At 42.4% G+C, this 17970-nt stretch overlaps 1 protein-coding gene across 1 annotated transcript; it reads right to left on the bottom strand.

Moving 5' to 3' along the window:
* Positions 1-3317: 3317 nt before the first annotated feature.
* Positions 3318-10696, bottom strand: ripply3 (ripply transcriptional repressor 3). The gene is made up of 4 exons (XM_078408788.1): positions 10596-10696; positions 10153-10219; positions 5111-5172; positions 3318-3531 (listed from the first exon to the last, which is right to left on the bottom strand). The coding sequence occupies exons 1-4, from the start codon at positions 10694-10696 to the stop codon at positions 3318-3320; spliced, it is 444 nt and encodes a 147-aa protein (XP_078264914.1).
* Positions 10697-17970: the final 7274 nt, after the last annotated feature.

Here is a 17970-nt window from a genome sequence, read left to right on the forward strand (position 1 = left end):
TGGGCCAAAGGGCTTGTTTCCACGGTGTATCTCTAAACTAAGCTAAACTAAACATTAAATACTAAACGTGTTTGCAAATATCTGTGATATGAGAAAGCTAGCTAATTCAATCAGTTGTATTTATAAAATATGAAATAATTTTAACTGCCCATAAAAAAAGTCAGGTAATAGACACAGAAACAAGGTACAAATCTTGGATACTAAAGGGGACAACCTGCTAGCCAAAGTTCCTACTTCATAAAGCTTATATTTTCTTTGATATGCTATTAAGAAATCGTTTCAGTTTATAGAGTTGTGGGATGTGGAAATGACATGGTGCAATCTGAATGAGACTGCCAAATGTTATCATAGAGCTTTTAGACTTTAGCTTTGACTTTAGAGATACAGCATGGAAACAGGCCCTTCGACCCACCCAGTCTGTGCCAACCAGTGATCCCCATACACTAGCACGATCCTACACACTAGGAACAATTTTATCCAAGCCAATTAACCTGTACATCTTTGGAGTGTGGGAGGAAACTGGAGCACCCAGAGAAAACCCACGCGATCACAGGGAAAACATACAAACTCCACTCAGACAGCACCCGTGGTCAGGATCGAACCCAGGTTTCTGGCACTGTAAGGCAGCAGCTCTACTGCTACATCACTGTGTCGCTCTTCAATGAATCAACTCCAGGCAGAACTGAATAAACTTGCCAGTTAATAATTACATGTTTCGTGTTTGTGCCTCTGGATGTTGTGTTGAGGGGTGGATTGGGGAGATGTGCGCTGGGAGGTTGGGATCCATGGTTGAGGTCATAAAGTGAGCATGAAACAGGCCTTCCGGTCCAATTTGCCTATGCCATCCAATTTGCCTATCTGAGCTAATCTTATTTGCCTGCATTTGGCCCATATTCCTCTCAGCATTTTCTATCCATGTACAGTACTTGTCCAAATGTTTTCTAAATATTGTAATTGTACCAGCCTCTACCACTGCCTCTGGCAGCTTATTCCACATACTCACCACCTACAGTGGGAAATACCTGCCCTCTCAAGTTGTCCCCTCTCAAGTTGTCTTCTCACACCTTAAACCTCTGTCCTCCTGTTTAAGACTCCCCGACCCAAGAAGCCCAAGACCATCCATCTAACCTTTGCCCCTCATGTTTTTATGTACCTCCATAAGGTCTCTCCCCAGCCTTCTACACTCCAGGGGCAAAAACCCTCCCCATCCAGACCCTCCAGTCTCAGTATCGCCCTTGTGAATCTTTTCTGCACCCGATCCAGCTTAAAAATTAATGACCAGAACTGCACATAATACTCCAATGTGCAGTCTCACCGGTGTCTTGCACAGTTGTAAGATGATTTCTTAACTCCTGTACTCAATGCCCTGACCGATGAAGGGAAGCATGCAAAATGCCTTTTTCATCACTCCGTCTACTTGCGTTGCCACTTTCACGGAACTGTGTACTGTACCCCTAGGTCTTTATGGGGATTTCAATGAGGCTCCACTTGGTATACTTCACCTAAAGAATGATATGATGACATTGGAGATAGTGCAAAAGAGAGTCACCTGAGAGGGTTGTCTTACCAAGAGAGACTATATAGTTTGAACAACTAAACTGTTGTTCCTACAGTTTAGAAGAATGAGGGGAGATCTTACTTGACTTATGAGGTCCAAAGGGGGTTTGACAGAGTAGATTGTAAGTGGGACAGTCTTGAATAACGGGGCGTAACTCTAAACAAGAGGCTGGCCCTTTAAAGCTGAGACGTACAGAAGTTTCTTCTCTCAGTGTGTGGTGAGTTTCTGGAATTCTATGCCTGGGCAGGTGGTGGGAGCTGCATCATTTAAAGTTGAGGTAGACACATACTTGACAAATTGAGAAAGGGGGGGTGGGGGGGTGGGGGGTGGTTGAAGAATTGTCACAGAAGAGGAGTTGAGTGGCAATCAACCACAATCATATTGAATGTAAGAAAATAACTGCAGATGCTGGTACAAATCGAAGGTATTTATTCACAAAATGCTGGAGTAACTCAGCAGGTCAGGCAGCATCTCAGGAGAGAAGGAATGGGTGACGTTTCGGGTCGCCTTCTTCAGACTGAAGAAGGGTTTTGACCCGAAACGTCACCCATTCCTTCTCTCCTGAGATGCTGCCTGACCTGCTGAGTTACTCCAGAATTTTGTGAACAATCATATTGAATGTTGTTTTCTCTGAACTCACAAAGGACCTACTCATGTTCCTATTTCCTTGGGTTCTTGTGTCTGCAAAATGCAGTTAAGGTTTATTACAGTATAATTTCCCCTTCTATCTTAATGACTGGGAGTTCAGAACTAACACACCGCACAATGTAAAGATACACTTGGTCCAATTGCAAGACCAGGCCAATGTGGCATGCTGCCATTGAACTAGACAAGCACGCAATAAGTCCAATCTCCTCTTCCTGACTGTGCTTTGCTTTTAGAGATTCTCCAGCTCTACTGTGGTATCAGGTGAGTCTTTAACTGCACATTCATGATGCGCTAACTCGATAAATTTACTGTCTTTGTGGAGCTTTTACTTTTCATCAATGCTAATGTCATGGCCAAAATCCAAAGAAAGTTTCAATGGGAGATAATGTTTGAAACCACAGCACTTTCCATTTTCATTGGGAACCCCGCATCGAGCGTACCTTTGGCCCAACTTGCCCTTTCAAACCGATCTCCCATCTATGCTTGTCCCACCTGCCCACATTTGGCCCATACCTCTCTAAACCCTTCCTATCTATGTACCTGCCCAAATGACTTTTTAAAGGTTTTATCAACGACCTCCTCTAGCAGCTCATTCCATATATCCTCCTTGTGAAAAAAGTTGCCTCTCAAGTTCATATTAAATCTTTCCCCTCTCACCCCAAGCCTATGTCCTCTGGTTCTTGATTCCCCTATACTGGGTTTAAAGACTCTGCATGCACCTATCTATCCTAATCATGATTTTATCAATTATAGTTTTGTTTCAAAGCTTAATGGTTTATAACAATTTATTCATTTAGTAATAATTATTGCTTAGTTGGTTGTTCTGCAGTAAATCTTAACTCCAGGTGAAAGTTTATTTTTAAACTTACAGTAATAAAATAAAGGTAAAAAATATCTCCGTATATACATACACAACAGTGCAAATTGTCATTTCCTTGCAACGATCAATGCAAACAATAATTGCAACCGCATCCGTTGTTGCTACAATTGAAGTGGAGGAGCTGAGAGCCGGGGGTTGAGTTGGGGACTCTCAGTTTTGTTGTCACGATATCACTTTCAGAAGGCAGCATCTTCCGCTTTGAAGCCGATCCATCTCCTCCCCTGACTCTCCTCACTGTTTCCAAAACATCTCCGTTGTTTCCGGAGCATTTTCCGATTCTCGGTCAAGGGATGAGATAGGGTCGTCGTGCTCCTCCTCCAACTCCTCTTCCGTATCCGAATCGTCGTTGTAAAAGTGCATGGTTGCCTGAACAGGGAAACTGGACAGAACCTTTTCTCCCATCAGATGCAAGTAGTGATCGGCCTTGGATCGGGGCAGGTACAACCTTGGGAGTGAAACACGAAGAACCGATAAACCGACTGATTCAGTCGAGACATGGTTTATATAAATAAATAAATATACACATATACACACACACACGCACACACACACATGTGTGAGCATGTGTATATAGACACACACTGAACTTTATTTCTTGTTTATTATATTGTTTACAGTCCACCGCGTTCACATATCCTGTTGTGCTGCTGGAAGTAAGAATTTCATTGTTGTATCGGGGACATATGACAAAAGAACACTCTTGACGATTCTTGATTTGAGATGAATATATTAGGATGTATTCATGTTTTCAAGAGAGAGTTAGATAGAGCTCTTAGTGCTAACGGAATCAAGGGATATGGGGAGAAAGTAGGAACGGGGTACTGATTTTGGATGATTAGCTGTGATCATATTGAATGGCGGTGCTGGCTTGAAGGGCCGAATGGCCTTCACCTGCGCCTATTTTTTTTTAATGTTTCCATGTTTCGAAGAGTCTCGACCCGAAAAGTCACCTATCCATGTTCTCCAGAGATGATGTCTGCCTGATTTACTGGGCTATTCCAGCCCTTTGTGTCATTTCAATATTAGAACAATGTATTCCATTATTTTAATATTGAAATCAAGTCAAGTCAAGTCAAATTTATTTGTCACATACACATATACGATGTGCAGTGAAATGAAAGTGGCAATGCCTGCGGATTATGCACAAAAAAGAATTACAGTTACAGCATATAATTAAAGTTAATAAGTTACTATAGTGTAGACAAAAATTTAGTCTCTGGGGTTATAAAAGTTGACAGTCCTGATGGCCTGTGGGAAGAAAATGATAAAATCCTGAGAGAAGTAGGTTGGATGCATAGAGCCATTTAACCAGAGTAGGGGGGCGGAATCAAATAACAGAGGACGTGGGTTTAAGATAAGAGGGGCAAAATTTAATAGGAATCCGAGGAGCAACTTTTTATCACACAGTTTGGTGGGTATATGGAACGAGCTGCCAGAGGAGGTAGACACAAAGTGCTGGAGTAATTCAGCAGATCAGGCAGCATCTCCGGAGAAAAGAATTTCTGTGTAAACCAACGTCTGCAGTTCCTTCATACACAAAAATAAATAGGTGACGTTTCGGCGAAACGTCACCTATTTGGTTTCGTGTATGAAGGAACTGCAGATGTTGGTTTACACAGAAATTCTTTTCTCCGGAGATGCTGCCTGATCTGCTGAATTACTCCAGCAGTTGAGGCGAGTACTATAACAACATTTAAAAAAGATTTGGACAGGTACGTAGACAGGAAATGGTTTAGAAGAATATGGGCCAAACGCGGGCAAGAGGGACTAGTATAGATTGGGGCATCTTGGTGTGCATGGACACGTTGGGCCGAAGAGCCTGTTTCCGAGCTGTCATGACTCTATGACTTTATTCTAATAATTAACAAACGCTGTAGTTTTATTGACTACATAAATGTAGGGATGCAATAAATGTAGACTTTTTTGCTTTAATTCGCCAGGTTACCAACTACTGAAAATGATCTTGTAAAATAAAGATTGCGGGACAAAACTGGGCAGCAGAGCCGGGAAAGGTTATTACTCACCTGACTGGGTGTTTAAATCCCAAGGATTGCTTGCTCCCTGAACCATCGCCGTCTGAACCAAACTGCGAAGTAAAATAATTTATTTTAAAAACGTAACCTGAAAATATCATGTAGCATTGCACATTATCATAGCAACCAGTCCAAAACGCAAAGCAAAATCAGCCTCGCGTCAGATTTTTTAAAGCCATGGGCGATTCTATTCATGGCTGTAAACCAGTGTCTTCCTGATACCATGAATTGTGGCCGGAGTTTGCAATTTGGTCTGAAGAAGGGTCTCGATCCGAAACGTCACCCATTCCTTCTCTCCAGAGATGCTGCCTGTCCCGCTGAGTTAACCCAGCATTTTGTGTCTATTTGCAATTTAACAGATTGCTGTTTGACTGTATAACTTTAGCTCTCGGTTGTGCTGTAATCTTGCTTTCCTTAAAATCTTCCTTGTCGCGTTGGTTCGTGGAGTGGTGGAAATCGTTGTTCTTTTTGCAGACCTCTCTTCCCTGTCGGCTCCACACGTTCCACCTGCACCGCCAGAGTCTCCAGGGTTGTATCCCTAAAACCCTTCAGTTTGATCAGACTGCCTTTATCCTCAAAATCGTTCACAAAACCCGACCTCAGCCCATGGCGGCGCCTAACGGCAGCGGCTGACTAGCAGTCTGTCCGTCTTTTTTTTGTTGGGTGTCGGTGTTGGGATGATTTTTATATATATTTTTTTGGTTGTGTATGTGTGGGAGGGGGTGGTGGTGTGTGGGGGGTGGGTGTGGGGAACTTTTCTCTTCCTCACGGCGCGGGGTGCGGCTCGGCTGCGGGGCCTAACATCCCCCGGTGCAACTCGGCTGCGGGACTTTACATCGCCCGGTGCAACTCGGCTGCGAGACTTTACATCGCCCGGTGCAACTCGGCTGCGGGGCTTAACACCGCCCGGTGCAGCTCGGCTGCGGGGCTTAACACCGCCCGGTGCAGCTCGGCTGCGGGACTTAACACCGCCCGGTGCGGCTCGGCTGCGGGGCTTAACACCGCCCGGTGCAGCTCGGCTGCGGGACTTTTCACCGCTGGTGCGGCTCGGCTGCGGGACTTAGCTGCGCAAGGCTTGGTCGCGGGCCTTTCATCGCCCGGTTCGGCCGCGAGACGTTTCAGCGCCCGGTGCGGGGACTGTGCGGGTCGGTCGGGGACGAGCTGTCTGTCCGTGGGCGTGGGGAAGAGAGGGGAAGTTTTGTTGCCTCCATCACAGTGAGGGGGTGTTTGGAGTCACTGTGATGGACGTTTGTGTTGGGGTCATGTGTCTTGTGTTCTTTTTTTTTTCTATGACTGCTATGTAGTTTCGTTCGGTACTTCGGTACCGAACGACAAATAAAGCTCTGTTATACCTGTTATGTTATGCCTCAGGCACCTCCGCTTATTAATCCGCAGATTGTTCCGAACCCTCCAACTCCAGTCAGTGTCATGAAACATTTTAGTAGGTCAGTTTAGCAAAATAGTATAAAACAAATCAGATAATCTGATTAGCCTATCCACACACACAAAAAAAAAGACACAATGTGCTGGAGCAAATCAGCGGGTCAGGCAGCATCTCTGGAGAACATGGACAAGCGAAGAAGGGTGCCGACTCGAAATGTCGTCTATCTATGTTCCACAGAAATGCTGCCTGACCCACTCAGTTGCTCCAGCATTTTGTGTGGGTTTTTTTGTAAATTAGAATCTGCAGTTCTTTGTTTCTGTATATTTACACACACTACTTTAACTAGAAATGTGTATGTACTGTCTTTCTGCTGACTGGTTAGCATGCAACAAAAGTTTTTCCACTGGTACAGGTGACAATAAACTAAACTCGAACTGAAACTCAAATATACAGCCGCTGTCACTTTAACTTTTTCCATTGGAAATGTCTATAAATTTGCAATTATTTGTAACCTTTGAAAACGGCACTTAAAGTTACACAATAGAGTTCCGCAAATGAAAAGTGGGACTTATCTCTATGTTTAGATTGGGGGGGGGGGGGGGGGGGGGGAGAATTCTATCTGATATTCATAGTTGCTATTATGGAATTCTAATTTATTTGTGGGTTCACTGATGAACGACAAAGGATGTCCCCAAAGCCTCCCTTAGATAAAGCAATGTTATGAGTCTATGCTGGTAATAAATAATAACTGTGCAAGCTTTCAAATTAACCACTGGTAAAATTCATTTGTTTGTGAGATTTTCTATTCATTCTTAAGATGGTGATCAAGATGGTGGACTTGTTGGTGAATTTAATATGGTAATAGTACATGTTCATATTTTTTCGATTTTCAATTCAGTTGTGCTTTGCAGAGACATGTCTCTTAAATGATGTTCCGTTAAGACAATGAAAATATACAATTACAAAATATGAATAAGACTTATAAAAGAAGCTGAACTAAAAATAAAAGTTGAGAACTTCAATTCCCAGGTGAATCGAACTAGGTTAGTATTCCCTTGTTCATGAACGGAAGTAAATTACTAAACAAGGAATCTATTATTTATGTTCCATTGTACTAGAATCAATGTATATAATTCATGGGAACTTACTTGTAACTAACAGATTAAAACCTTATATTTTCATTCCAGTTCTGAATGTAAATTGAAGATACAGATCTAAAGCGTTGGGTGGCTGTTATTTTAATGCAGCATAATGCAACCAAAAGTAACCTTTATTTAAAAAATAGAACCTTAAATGCTGAGAGAAACAGAAATATACAGATGAAATACAAATAAGAAAAAAAATGGGTATAAATAATCATTGTTAAAAACAAAAATGTCACACATAAACTGTGGGGAAATGTATCTAAAAAAAACGAGGTTAACAAAAAAGAAGTTGGTCTTCTTACCCGCTCTCAGATGAGCACATCAGCTGTGTCTCACTTGGTAGCACTTTTACTTCTGACCCTAAACCCATGGGTTCAGTCTCATTTTTGACATCTAATCTTTCACAAACTTGTATATGACTGTACTACTAGGTAAGAGATTCAACCACCCTTTTTACTATTTCAGGAAGATATCAAAGATTCAATAGCACTATTTTCTAGAAGAGGATTACCCCTTATGACATGTCCAATATGAATCTATCCCATGCTAAAATACTATTTGTCGGAGCTTGTTGTGTACTTACTGTCTGCAACATTTCCTATGTTACAGCAATGACAGACTTGAATGGCTTTAAAGTATTTTATAATATGCAGAGGTCATGAAAGGTTTCACATAAACAGGTCTTCTATTTCTTTTTTATATCTAAGAAGAAAGCCATCTTGGAACAATACGCTTTCCTGCAAAAGGCGAAAATACTCAGCAAAATTCCTGGGTTCATTTGTTGAGCAGGGATGAAAGTTCCCAGTCCGGCTTCGCTTATTTTTTTAACCCATTTATTTTCTGAAATTCAAGAATATGTTTCTTCTTGCATAAACGCACCCAGCTTTCTTTAGAGCATTTGCAGACAATCCACACCTAGCTCACAAAGTGATAACTCATTCCAGGGTTATTTTTCCACAAAAGAAAATACTTCCTGGCATCAAACCTAAATCAGTGTCTTTATAGCTTACACAAAATCTCTGTTATTCCCCCCCACCATTCATTCAGAAATGAGATTGAGTTGTTATTTTAAGAACTCAGTGAAATTCTCCAAATTTTAGATATAGTTTTTGAAAAATGAATACAGGAGCTGAAAATAGAAGACAATCAAACGAGGTTTTACTAGTGCACAATATTCCTGTGCACATTATTCTCAAGACAATTGGACCAAAATCTCTTAAAAGTTGGGGGCATCCTTGATTTTTTTAAATATAATTATCCTAGCAGTACATCCCCAATCCCATTTTCCTCTAGAACACTGGGAATGGACCATCGTTAATCCATGAACTGTAACCTCACATGTTTCTGTTGCTCAGCAACTTTGAGTTCACAACCCTTTATGCTGCGAACATGTTTGCAATTACCCTTGCCAAATGAATCATGCAGCACTTGTTTATATTGAAAGACACCTGCTAAGCACAGATTTGAGTTCCTCACAATACCTCGGTCCACATGTTTCAAATTTGTTATAAATCCTAGTTTCAGGCTATTACACATATTTCTAACACTATGAATGTGACTGCGGATCATTTCCCAATGGCTTTGTCAGACCATTAAAACAGTGAAGAGGAATGCTCGTTATAAAGCTGAACCCCATGAGACTCCGGCATTAATTGGCCCTCACTTAACGCTATCGCAATTAATAACCACGCTTCGCTCACCGCAATGCACCTCATTTCTTACACAAGCTACAATCCTAGTTTCAATCCCATGTTACAATTCTACTGAGCTCATTTTTGGATGGTATTTTCTCAAAGACTACCTGACCTAACTCGTAGCCTTCCGCCATCCGCTAAACTCGTAAATTCTTCCAAATAGTCAACCGAGTTGTCGAGACATTGTCCCCGAGAGGAAATGTTGGGTATGCAAACAATTGCCAATTGTTTTACGCATTATTCACGCTGGTTATTCACGGTTGGAGCAACATCCTAAAATGTCAAAAACATTCAGCAATACAATGAAAATATGAACAAAAACTATTTATAAGCACCCGACAGAAAGTGGTGGATTTTCTAGGGGCAAGAAATGTAGAAAAGGTTGAATCAATATAAATAACAATAAATGACATAAATTAATAAGTTTGTGAAAGTGAAATTATATCTGAAGTTATGATGAAAGAATCTTTTCTAAGATACTGGCAAAACCCGGTGTTTTTTGCCCTTTTTGTTTTTATTCCGGAGTTGACGGTCCGTGTGATGTTGAGGATGTGGGAAAGACTTAAAGAGAGGTAGACAGGTGAGGACGCGAACAATCATTTCTTTAGATAGACACAAAATTCTGGAGTAACTCAGCGGGACAGGCAGCATCTCTGGAGAGAAAAGGAGTGGGTGCCGTTTCTGAAGAAGGGTCTCGACCCAAAACATCGCCCATTCCATCTCTCCAGAGATGCTGCCTGTCTCGCTGAGTTACTCCAGCTTTTTGTGACTATCTTCGGTTTAAATAAGCATCCTCAATGACTTCCTTACCTGGCTCCGTTTATGCTTTTCCGAGTCTCTCGCTGTCATTACCCAGGGCCTCCATAAGGCAGAGGAACTGTACACAAAGGAGGTGAAAGATAAATTAATCCGGAATAGAAGCAAAAACTCTTAATGCCAGTTTGCACAGCACACCGCCTCATGATTTGCAACAGGAGGACAATAAACGCAGTTAATGGAAACACTTCCCCGCATTTGCTGTTTGTTAACGTTAATTAAAACGGTATTAACATGAGCCTCAGTTTTATTTTGTTTTTCACTTTATGAATTCTAGAACAATTTTAATCGCTTTATTGCAAAACATAAATAGCTGTTGCCACTTTACCATTTACGCCGGCATTAGGCCGAGGGAGTTGAATGTAATGTGGTCAACGTTTTGTTTTAAAATGGGAGTTTTCTGTACGGTGTCTGTTTTCTAATGCAATAATCCTTACCTCTGAGCCTGGCCTGGGTTCCCTGCTCCCGCCTGTCTCTCCCTGCAGTGGCGGCAGCTCTGTGCTGTTTTGGCCCGGATACAATAAAGTGCAGATTCCATGATATCACCGCAGAGCTGAGCTAGTCAGTCGAGTAACAAAGTGACAGTATCCTCTCGCCGATGCCCCGGGTCTTTTAAACAGGACAAACAAACCCACCCCAGGGGCTGGAGGGCGTGAGTTTCCACTTGTCACGTTACAGCATCTCTGTAGTAGCGCCTGGGATTCTGGCGGATCTGTTTAGCTGCAGCGCTTTGATGTAGATACACCGTGCACGACCCTACACATTCTTCTCCACAGTCGCAGCTGATTCCACAAAGTTTATCTGAAACGCATTCTTATCCTGGCAGACACAAGATACCGGAGTAACTTATTCTTATTACTCTTATTCTGAGAAATTAATCGGCAGATTCAGACATTGTCCCTGACATGTGTAGGAAAGAACTGCAGGTGTTTCAGACCATGACCATCACACCTCGGATGGAGTTTACTGTACAGGGAGAGAGGAGAAGGGTCAAGACTTCATTGACTCCGTCTATCTAGTACGATGCAATTCAACACTTGAAGGAGCACATAGGTTTTTCTGTGGCTGCAGACTTGATTCCAGGATGGCAGCTTGCCTACCTGAATATGTACTTCTCTTCACACAGAGAGTGGTGAGTCTGTGGAATTCTCTGCCACAGAAGGTAGTTGAGGCCAGTTCATTGGCTATATTTAAGAGGGAGTTAGATGTGACCCTTGTGGCTAAAGGGATCAGGGGGTATGGAGAGAAGGATGATCAGCCATGATCATATTGAATGGCGGTGCAGGCTCGAAGGGCCGAATGGCCTACTCCTGCACGTATTTTCCATGTTTCTATGTTTCTATGAACCCAAGGTTAGTTTAGTTTAGTTTAGTTTATTGTCACGTGTACCGAGGTACAGTGAAAAGCTTTTTGTTGCATGCTATCCAGTCAACGGAAAGACTATACATGATTACAATCGAGACGTCCACAGTGTACAGATACAGGACAAAGGGAATGTATAGTGCAAGATAAAGTCCAGTAAAGTACAATTAAAGATAGACCGAGGGTCTCCAAAGAGGGAGATAGTAGCTCAGGACCACTCTCTAGTTGTTGATAGGATGGTTCAGGTGCCTTATGACAGCTGGGAAGAAACTGTCCCTGAATCTGGAGGTGTGCGTTTTCACACTTCTATACCTCTTGTCTGATGGGAGAGGGGAGAAGAGGGAGTGACTGGGGTGAGACTCGACCTTGATTATGCTGCTGGGTTTGCCGAGGCAGCGTGAGGTGTAAATGGATTCAATGGAATTAAACTGAACAGTTACAGAAAATCTTGTAAGAAAAGGGTGAACAAGTCAAGGTTGTGGTCAAGTCAAGTTGAGTTTATTGTCATATGCACGAGTATGGTGAGATTCAGGTACAATAAACATCTTGTTTGCAGCAGCATCACAGACACACAGACTCAGACAACATGCATAGACATAAATTGTAATTAAATTAAACATACATTTCATATAAATTCTGCAAGGCAGCAAAAAAGAAAAAAAATACTGTGGAATAAACAAGAAATTGGTGTAAAACCTAATTATAAAGCATGTCCATGCTAGTGCAAGAGGTGGTCTGTTGTGTTCCGTTGCTGAGGTAGGATTAGAATTGTAGGATTGTTCAGTCGGCTTAAGAATCTGGTGGTTGCAGGAAAGTAGGTGTTCCTAAACCTGACAGTGTGGGACTTCAGGCTTCTATCTGTACCTCCTACACAAAGGCAGCAGTACCATGGGCCGGATAGTGGGGATCCTTAATGACAGATACCACCCTCTTGATGGAGCACATCATGTATCATTTTCCATATTGATATCAATGACATAAGTAGAAGGACAAACGATGTTCATTGGGCAGATTTCAAGGAGTTAGTCAAGAGGTTATGAAGCAAGACCTTAATGTGGTAATCTCTGAGTTGCTCTCTCTACTGTACAGCGATGTGTAGAGATTATGAATTTGCAGCAACTTTAATCAATGACATATTTCCTAATCGTCACAGACCTACAAAGTTAATGTTGCCACAGGTTAGTGGATTATACTGCACTATGACCTCAATGTAGAAAGCCGTGCATCTCTGATGTTAAATTTGGGCTGGGCTGGATGCTTTAGTTGAAAGGAATTAACTCTTAAGCCTGGCGCCACACCAGATATTGACCCAAAAATGATTAATGCATGCACTGTGTGCCTGAAATAGGAAAGGTTTGCTTGCTTTGAAGTGCTCTTCAATCCAGTTTTTAAAGGAAGACGCTGTAATTCATTGTTTACATTCCAAATTGCAAATTCATAGGCATCTGATGGTACCAATGCAAAGCTATCCACACAGAGACTACTCAGGTCTCTACACCATTTATTTGTTGAAATGTCCATTCTAATGTCATTTAACCGTGATTTAATAAGAGGAATTTATTTAGACAAAATGTAAAACAGAAAATAAAACGGGAAGTTTAAAATACTCGGCAGGACCGAGGCAGTGATTTAGATATGAATTCATTTCATCCTGCAATTACCGCCTGATTTATTGAGTTCTTAAAGCTTTTTATACATTTTGATTCATGTTTATGCAGTCTAGGTTAGTTAGATAATGACGATGCATTAGCATTGCAATAGGTTGATTTACAGATGGGTAAATGGCAGAGATTCCATAGAAAATTAATTGACAATACCGAGTGTGGTATGAGTGGTAGGAAACGGAGGGGAGAGGAAAGCTGCTGGAGTGCATAGTTGAAACCAATAAATCTCTCCAGAAAATTACTGCTTCGATTCTCCTCAATCGGACTTTGCAAAGTTCTGAAAGAGATCCCGTTTTATGTACCAAGGAGTACGTCATAAGATCATAAGATCATAAGAGATAGGAGTAGAAATAGGCCATTTGACCCATCAAGTCTACGCAATTCAATCATGGCTGATCTATCCCTCCTAACCCCATTCTCCTGCCTTCACCCCATAACCTCTGACAACCTTACTAATCAAGAATCTATCTATCTCTGCCTTAAATATATCCACTGACTTTGCCTCCACAGCTTTCTGTGGCAAAGAATTCCACAGATTCAATAGACAATAGACAATAGGTGCAGGAGGAGGCCATTCGGCCCTTCGCGCCAGCACCGCCATTCAATGTGATCATGGCTGATCATTCTTAATCAGTACCCCGTTCCTGCCTTCTCCCCATACCCCCTGACTCCACTATCCTTAAGAGCTCTATCTAGCTCTCTCTTGAATGCATTCAGAGAATTGGCCTCCACTGCATTCTGAGGCAGAGAAGTCCACAGATTCACAACTCTCCGACTGAAAAAGTTTTTCCTCATCTCAGTTCTAAATGGCCTACCCCTTATTCTTAAACTGTGGCCCCTTGTTCTGGACTCCCCCAACATTGTGAACATGTTTCCTGCCTCTAACGTGTCCAACCCCTTAATAATCTTATACGTTTCGATAAGATCTCCTCTCATCCTTCTAAATTCCAGTGTATACAAGCCTAGTCGCTCCAGTCTTTCAACATATGACAGTCCCGCCATTCCGGGAATTAACCTAGTAAACCTACGCTGCTCGTCCTCAATAGCAAGAATGTCCTTCCTCAAATTTGGCGACCAAAACTGCACACAGTACTCCAGGTGCACACAATACTCCAGGTGCAATTCACCACACTCTGACTAAAGAAATTCCTCCTCATCTCCTTCCTAATAGAACGTCCTTTTATTCTGAGGCTATGACCTTTAGTCCAAGATTCTCCCACCAGTGGAAACATCCTCTCATCCACTCTATCCAAGCCTTTCACTATTCTGTGCCATTCTGGTAGCCAATCATTTTTAATGTTGTAGTCTTCTTCAGCTGATATAAACAGCATAGGTGGATAAGATGTCCCTGTTTTTAATTATGGTCTGTGTTGAGACCACTAATGTCAGCCTAAAGGGCCAACAATTAGACTCAGCACCCTTGGATTAGGAAGGGGAACATCACCCAGACCATCCACTTTAATCACTAGTTAGTGACTGGTCCTGCAATATTTCTATGTTGCCCAAAGAAAGTTTAATTTGTAGGGTTAACCCTGAAGCATGAGTGCCCTGGCAAGCTCACAATGAACTGACTGCCAATAAATTGATATACAGCAAGATTCAATTTAATTGTCACATGTACCAATTGTCACATGTACCAATTGTCACATGTACCAATTAAGGTACAGTGAAATTTGAGTTACCGTACAGCCATACTAAGTAAAAAGCAACAAGACACACAGCCACATAAAATAAAATTTAACATAAACAACCACCACAACGGACTTCACATTCCTCACTGTGATGGAAGGTAATAATGTTCAATCACCTTCCTCTTTATTCACCTGCGATCGGGGCTGTTGAACCATCCGCAGTCGCCGCTGCCGACTGTCCAAGCCCTCACGTTGGGATTATCGAATTTCTGCGTCGGGACGGTTGACAAACTCTCCGCGGCATTGGAGCTCCCGAGTCGGCCTCTTCTTACCAGAGACCGTGGACTTCCCGATGTTAAAGTCCACCGGCCCTGCAGTTGGAGCTCTCCACAATCGATCCTCGGCATAGGATCGCAGCTCCCAATGTTAAAATCTGCGCCATGCCCGTGGCTTGAAGCGCCGGGCCGGTCTGCAGGAAAGGCCGCCAACTCCTCGATGTTAGGCCGCAGTGGGGACGGAGATCCAATACGGAGAAAAATCGCATCTCCGTTGAGGTAATAGATTGGAGAAAGTTTCCCCCAATTCCCCCCCCCCACCCCCACATAAGACAAACAAAGAAACATGAGGTTTTGGTTTATTATTGTCACATGTACCGAGGTACATTGAGCAAAGCTTTGTTTTGCCTGCTAGTCAAACAGATCAGATATACTATACATAAATACGATCAAGTCAAACTCAAGTACAATAGATAGAGATAAAGGTAGCCAAATATAGTTCTCAGCATTGTAGCGCATCAGTTCCATAGACAAAATCCAATATCCGCAATGGGTAGAGGTGAATCGGTTCAGTAGCCTGTTGACAGAGGGGAAGAAGCTGTTCCTGAGTCTGGAAGTTCATGCTTTCACGCTTCTGTACCTCCTGCCGGATGGGAGCAGGGAGAAGGCACAATGTCTAGGGTGGGACAAGTCTGCTTTCCCGAGACACCGTGAAGTGTAGATGGAATAAATACTGGACGTGGACTGGGCTACATCTACAATGTGATGTGGACTGGGCTACATTTACAACTCTGCAATTATTTCACCAAGCCGCAATGCAACTTGACAATATGCTTTCTATGGTGCATCTGTAGAAGTTTGTAAGTGTCACTGGAGACAAGCCTAATTCCTTTACTTTTTTCAGGAAGTAGAGGCATTGGTGTGCGTCGGCTGGCACGTCAATGTGGGGGGCGCCGAACGATGGCTGCCTCGCCCATGGTCTGTCTCGTCTTTTTCCTTCTTTGTGTTTTAGTTTGTTGTAAAATGTATGTTTTAGTTTATCTTTAGTTTTGTGTTATGGGGGGTGGGTGGTGGGGGAAACTTTTTTAATCTCTTTCCTCAACGGAAATGCAACATTTTCTGTGTCGTATCTCCGTCTGCACTGCGGCCTAACATCGTGGAGCTGGCAGCCTCTTGCTGGGACCTTAGGAGCTCCAACCGCGGGAGCCTGTGGACTTTACATCTCAGAGCTGGCATTCCTTTGCCAAGGATCGACCTCGGAAGCTCCAACCGCGGGTGCCTGCGGACTTTAACAACATGGAGCTCCTGCTCCCTGGTTAGGGACCGGCTTCGGGAGCTCAAAGCCGCGGGAGCTTCAACTGCCCCGATCACGGGAGCTTCGATCGCCCAGATTGCGGGAGCTTCGATTGTCCCAATGTGGGAGCATTGATCACCGGCTGCGGGAGCTTCAATCGCCCTGACTGCGGATGGTTCGACTCCCCCGACCGCGGGAGACAAGGAGGAAAGAAGATAAGGCTTTTTGCTTTCCATCACGGAGGAGAATGTGGAAGAGCCGCTGTGGTGGATGTTTATGTCAATTTTTTTAATGTGGTCGTATGTCTTGTTACTTTTTTGGTATGACTGTATGGCAAACCAAATTCCTCGTATGTTGTAAAACATACTTGGCTAATAAATTATGATTATGATTATTGGTAATATTAACACCAAGACATTTGAAGCTCTCAACCATTTGTACTTCCCCACCTCTGATGCTGATTGGGGCATGTACTCCACCAATTTCCTTGAAGTCAATAACAAGCTCTTTTGTCTTGCTGGCATTGAGGGAGAGGTTGGTGTCCTGACACGTCACTAAGCTCTATCTCGGGATGGTGCTGGAGCATGGCGACTCGTTGTGTGCTCTTCCATGATTTAAAGCCTTCAGAGGAAAAGAAGTGAGAATTTCCTGCCAATAAAGGAGTCTTGCCTGTATTTATCAAGCCACAATGCCAGATCCTTTCCAAATTTTAACCTCCAGTTGGTCGCATTTGAATTACTTTCCCATCTTCTCAGTGAAAAAAATAATTTGTTTGTTTTAATCTTTGTATCTATATTTATTGTCAATGAAGATAGACACAAAATCTTGGAGTAATGGAGGTGCTTATTGTCACCTCTACCCTAACTTGGCCTTTCACCAATGCAGGAATTTCTCGAGTGCAGGTTTCTGGTTGACTCTTCGGGATATTCATCATTCTCAGCCACAGAGAGTTCTTGTGTAATAGGATAGTTCTGGATATATTTACTGAGCTGAGGTGACTGGAACTGCCATGAGTAAATGATTGTGTTTTGACAGGAATATTTTAAATTCGCACTTACCTGGGGATGTTTAGTTGACCTTTTATTTGAGTTCCAAATAATTCTTCCCGCTTCCCCATCTTCACTTGAATTGTAGAGGTTATGGTTAAAAGTCAAACAAAATGAATCCACCCCTTTCATCTCAAAGTATTTTGCAAATTTCAACAGAATTTGCACTGAAGCCAAGTATTCGCATACTATAATAAGGAAGTACATTTATTAACTTTTTATGCAAAATATTCTATTCTATATGCAGTCTTCAAATTTTTTACGCATTCAATGAATTCCCGATCTTCCAATCTACCTTGTTGCAACCTTTGCATTTTCTCTGTACCAGTAGCAATATATTCCGCAGTTTGTTTATTTTCTCCATTGCACTCCATTTTGGACTCCTTTGCAGTTTATCTTTCATACTGGTCTGGTTAGCACGCAAAACAATGTTTTTCTTTGTATCTTATTTGAGGTGACAATAATGAACAAACACCAACACATAGAAATTATTTTTCTCCCTTTCTATCTTCTCATGTCTTTCATTTTGTGTGACTCCTC

This window comes from Rhinoraja longicauda, chromosome 12 (genome assembly GCF_053455715.1).
Source record: "Rhinoraja longicauda isolate Sanriku21f chromosome 12, sRhiLon1.1, whole genome shotgun sequence".
In the NCBI taxonomy this organism is placed as follows: Eukaryota; Metazoa; Chordata; class Chondrichthyes; order Rajiformes; family Arhynchobatidae; genus Rhinoraja; species Rhinoraja longicauda.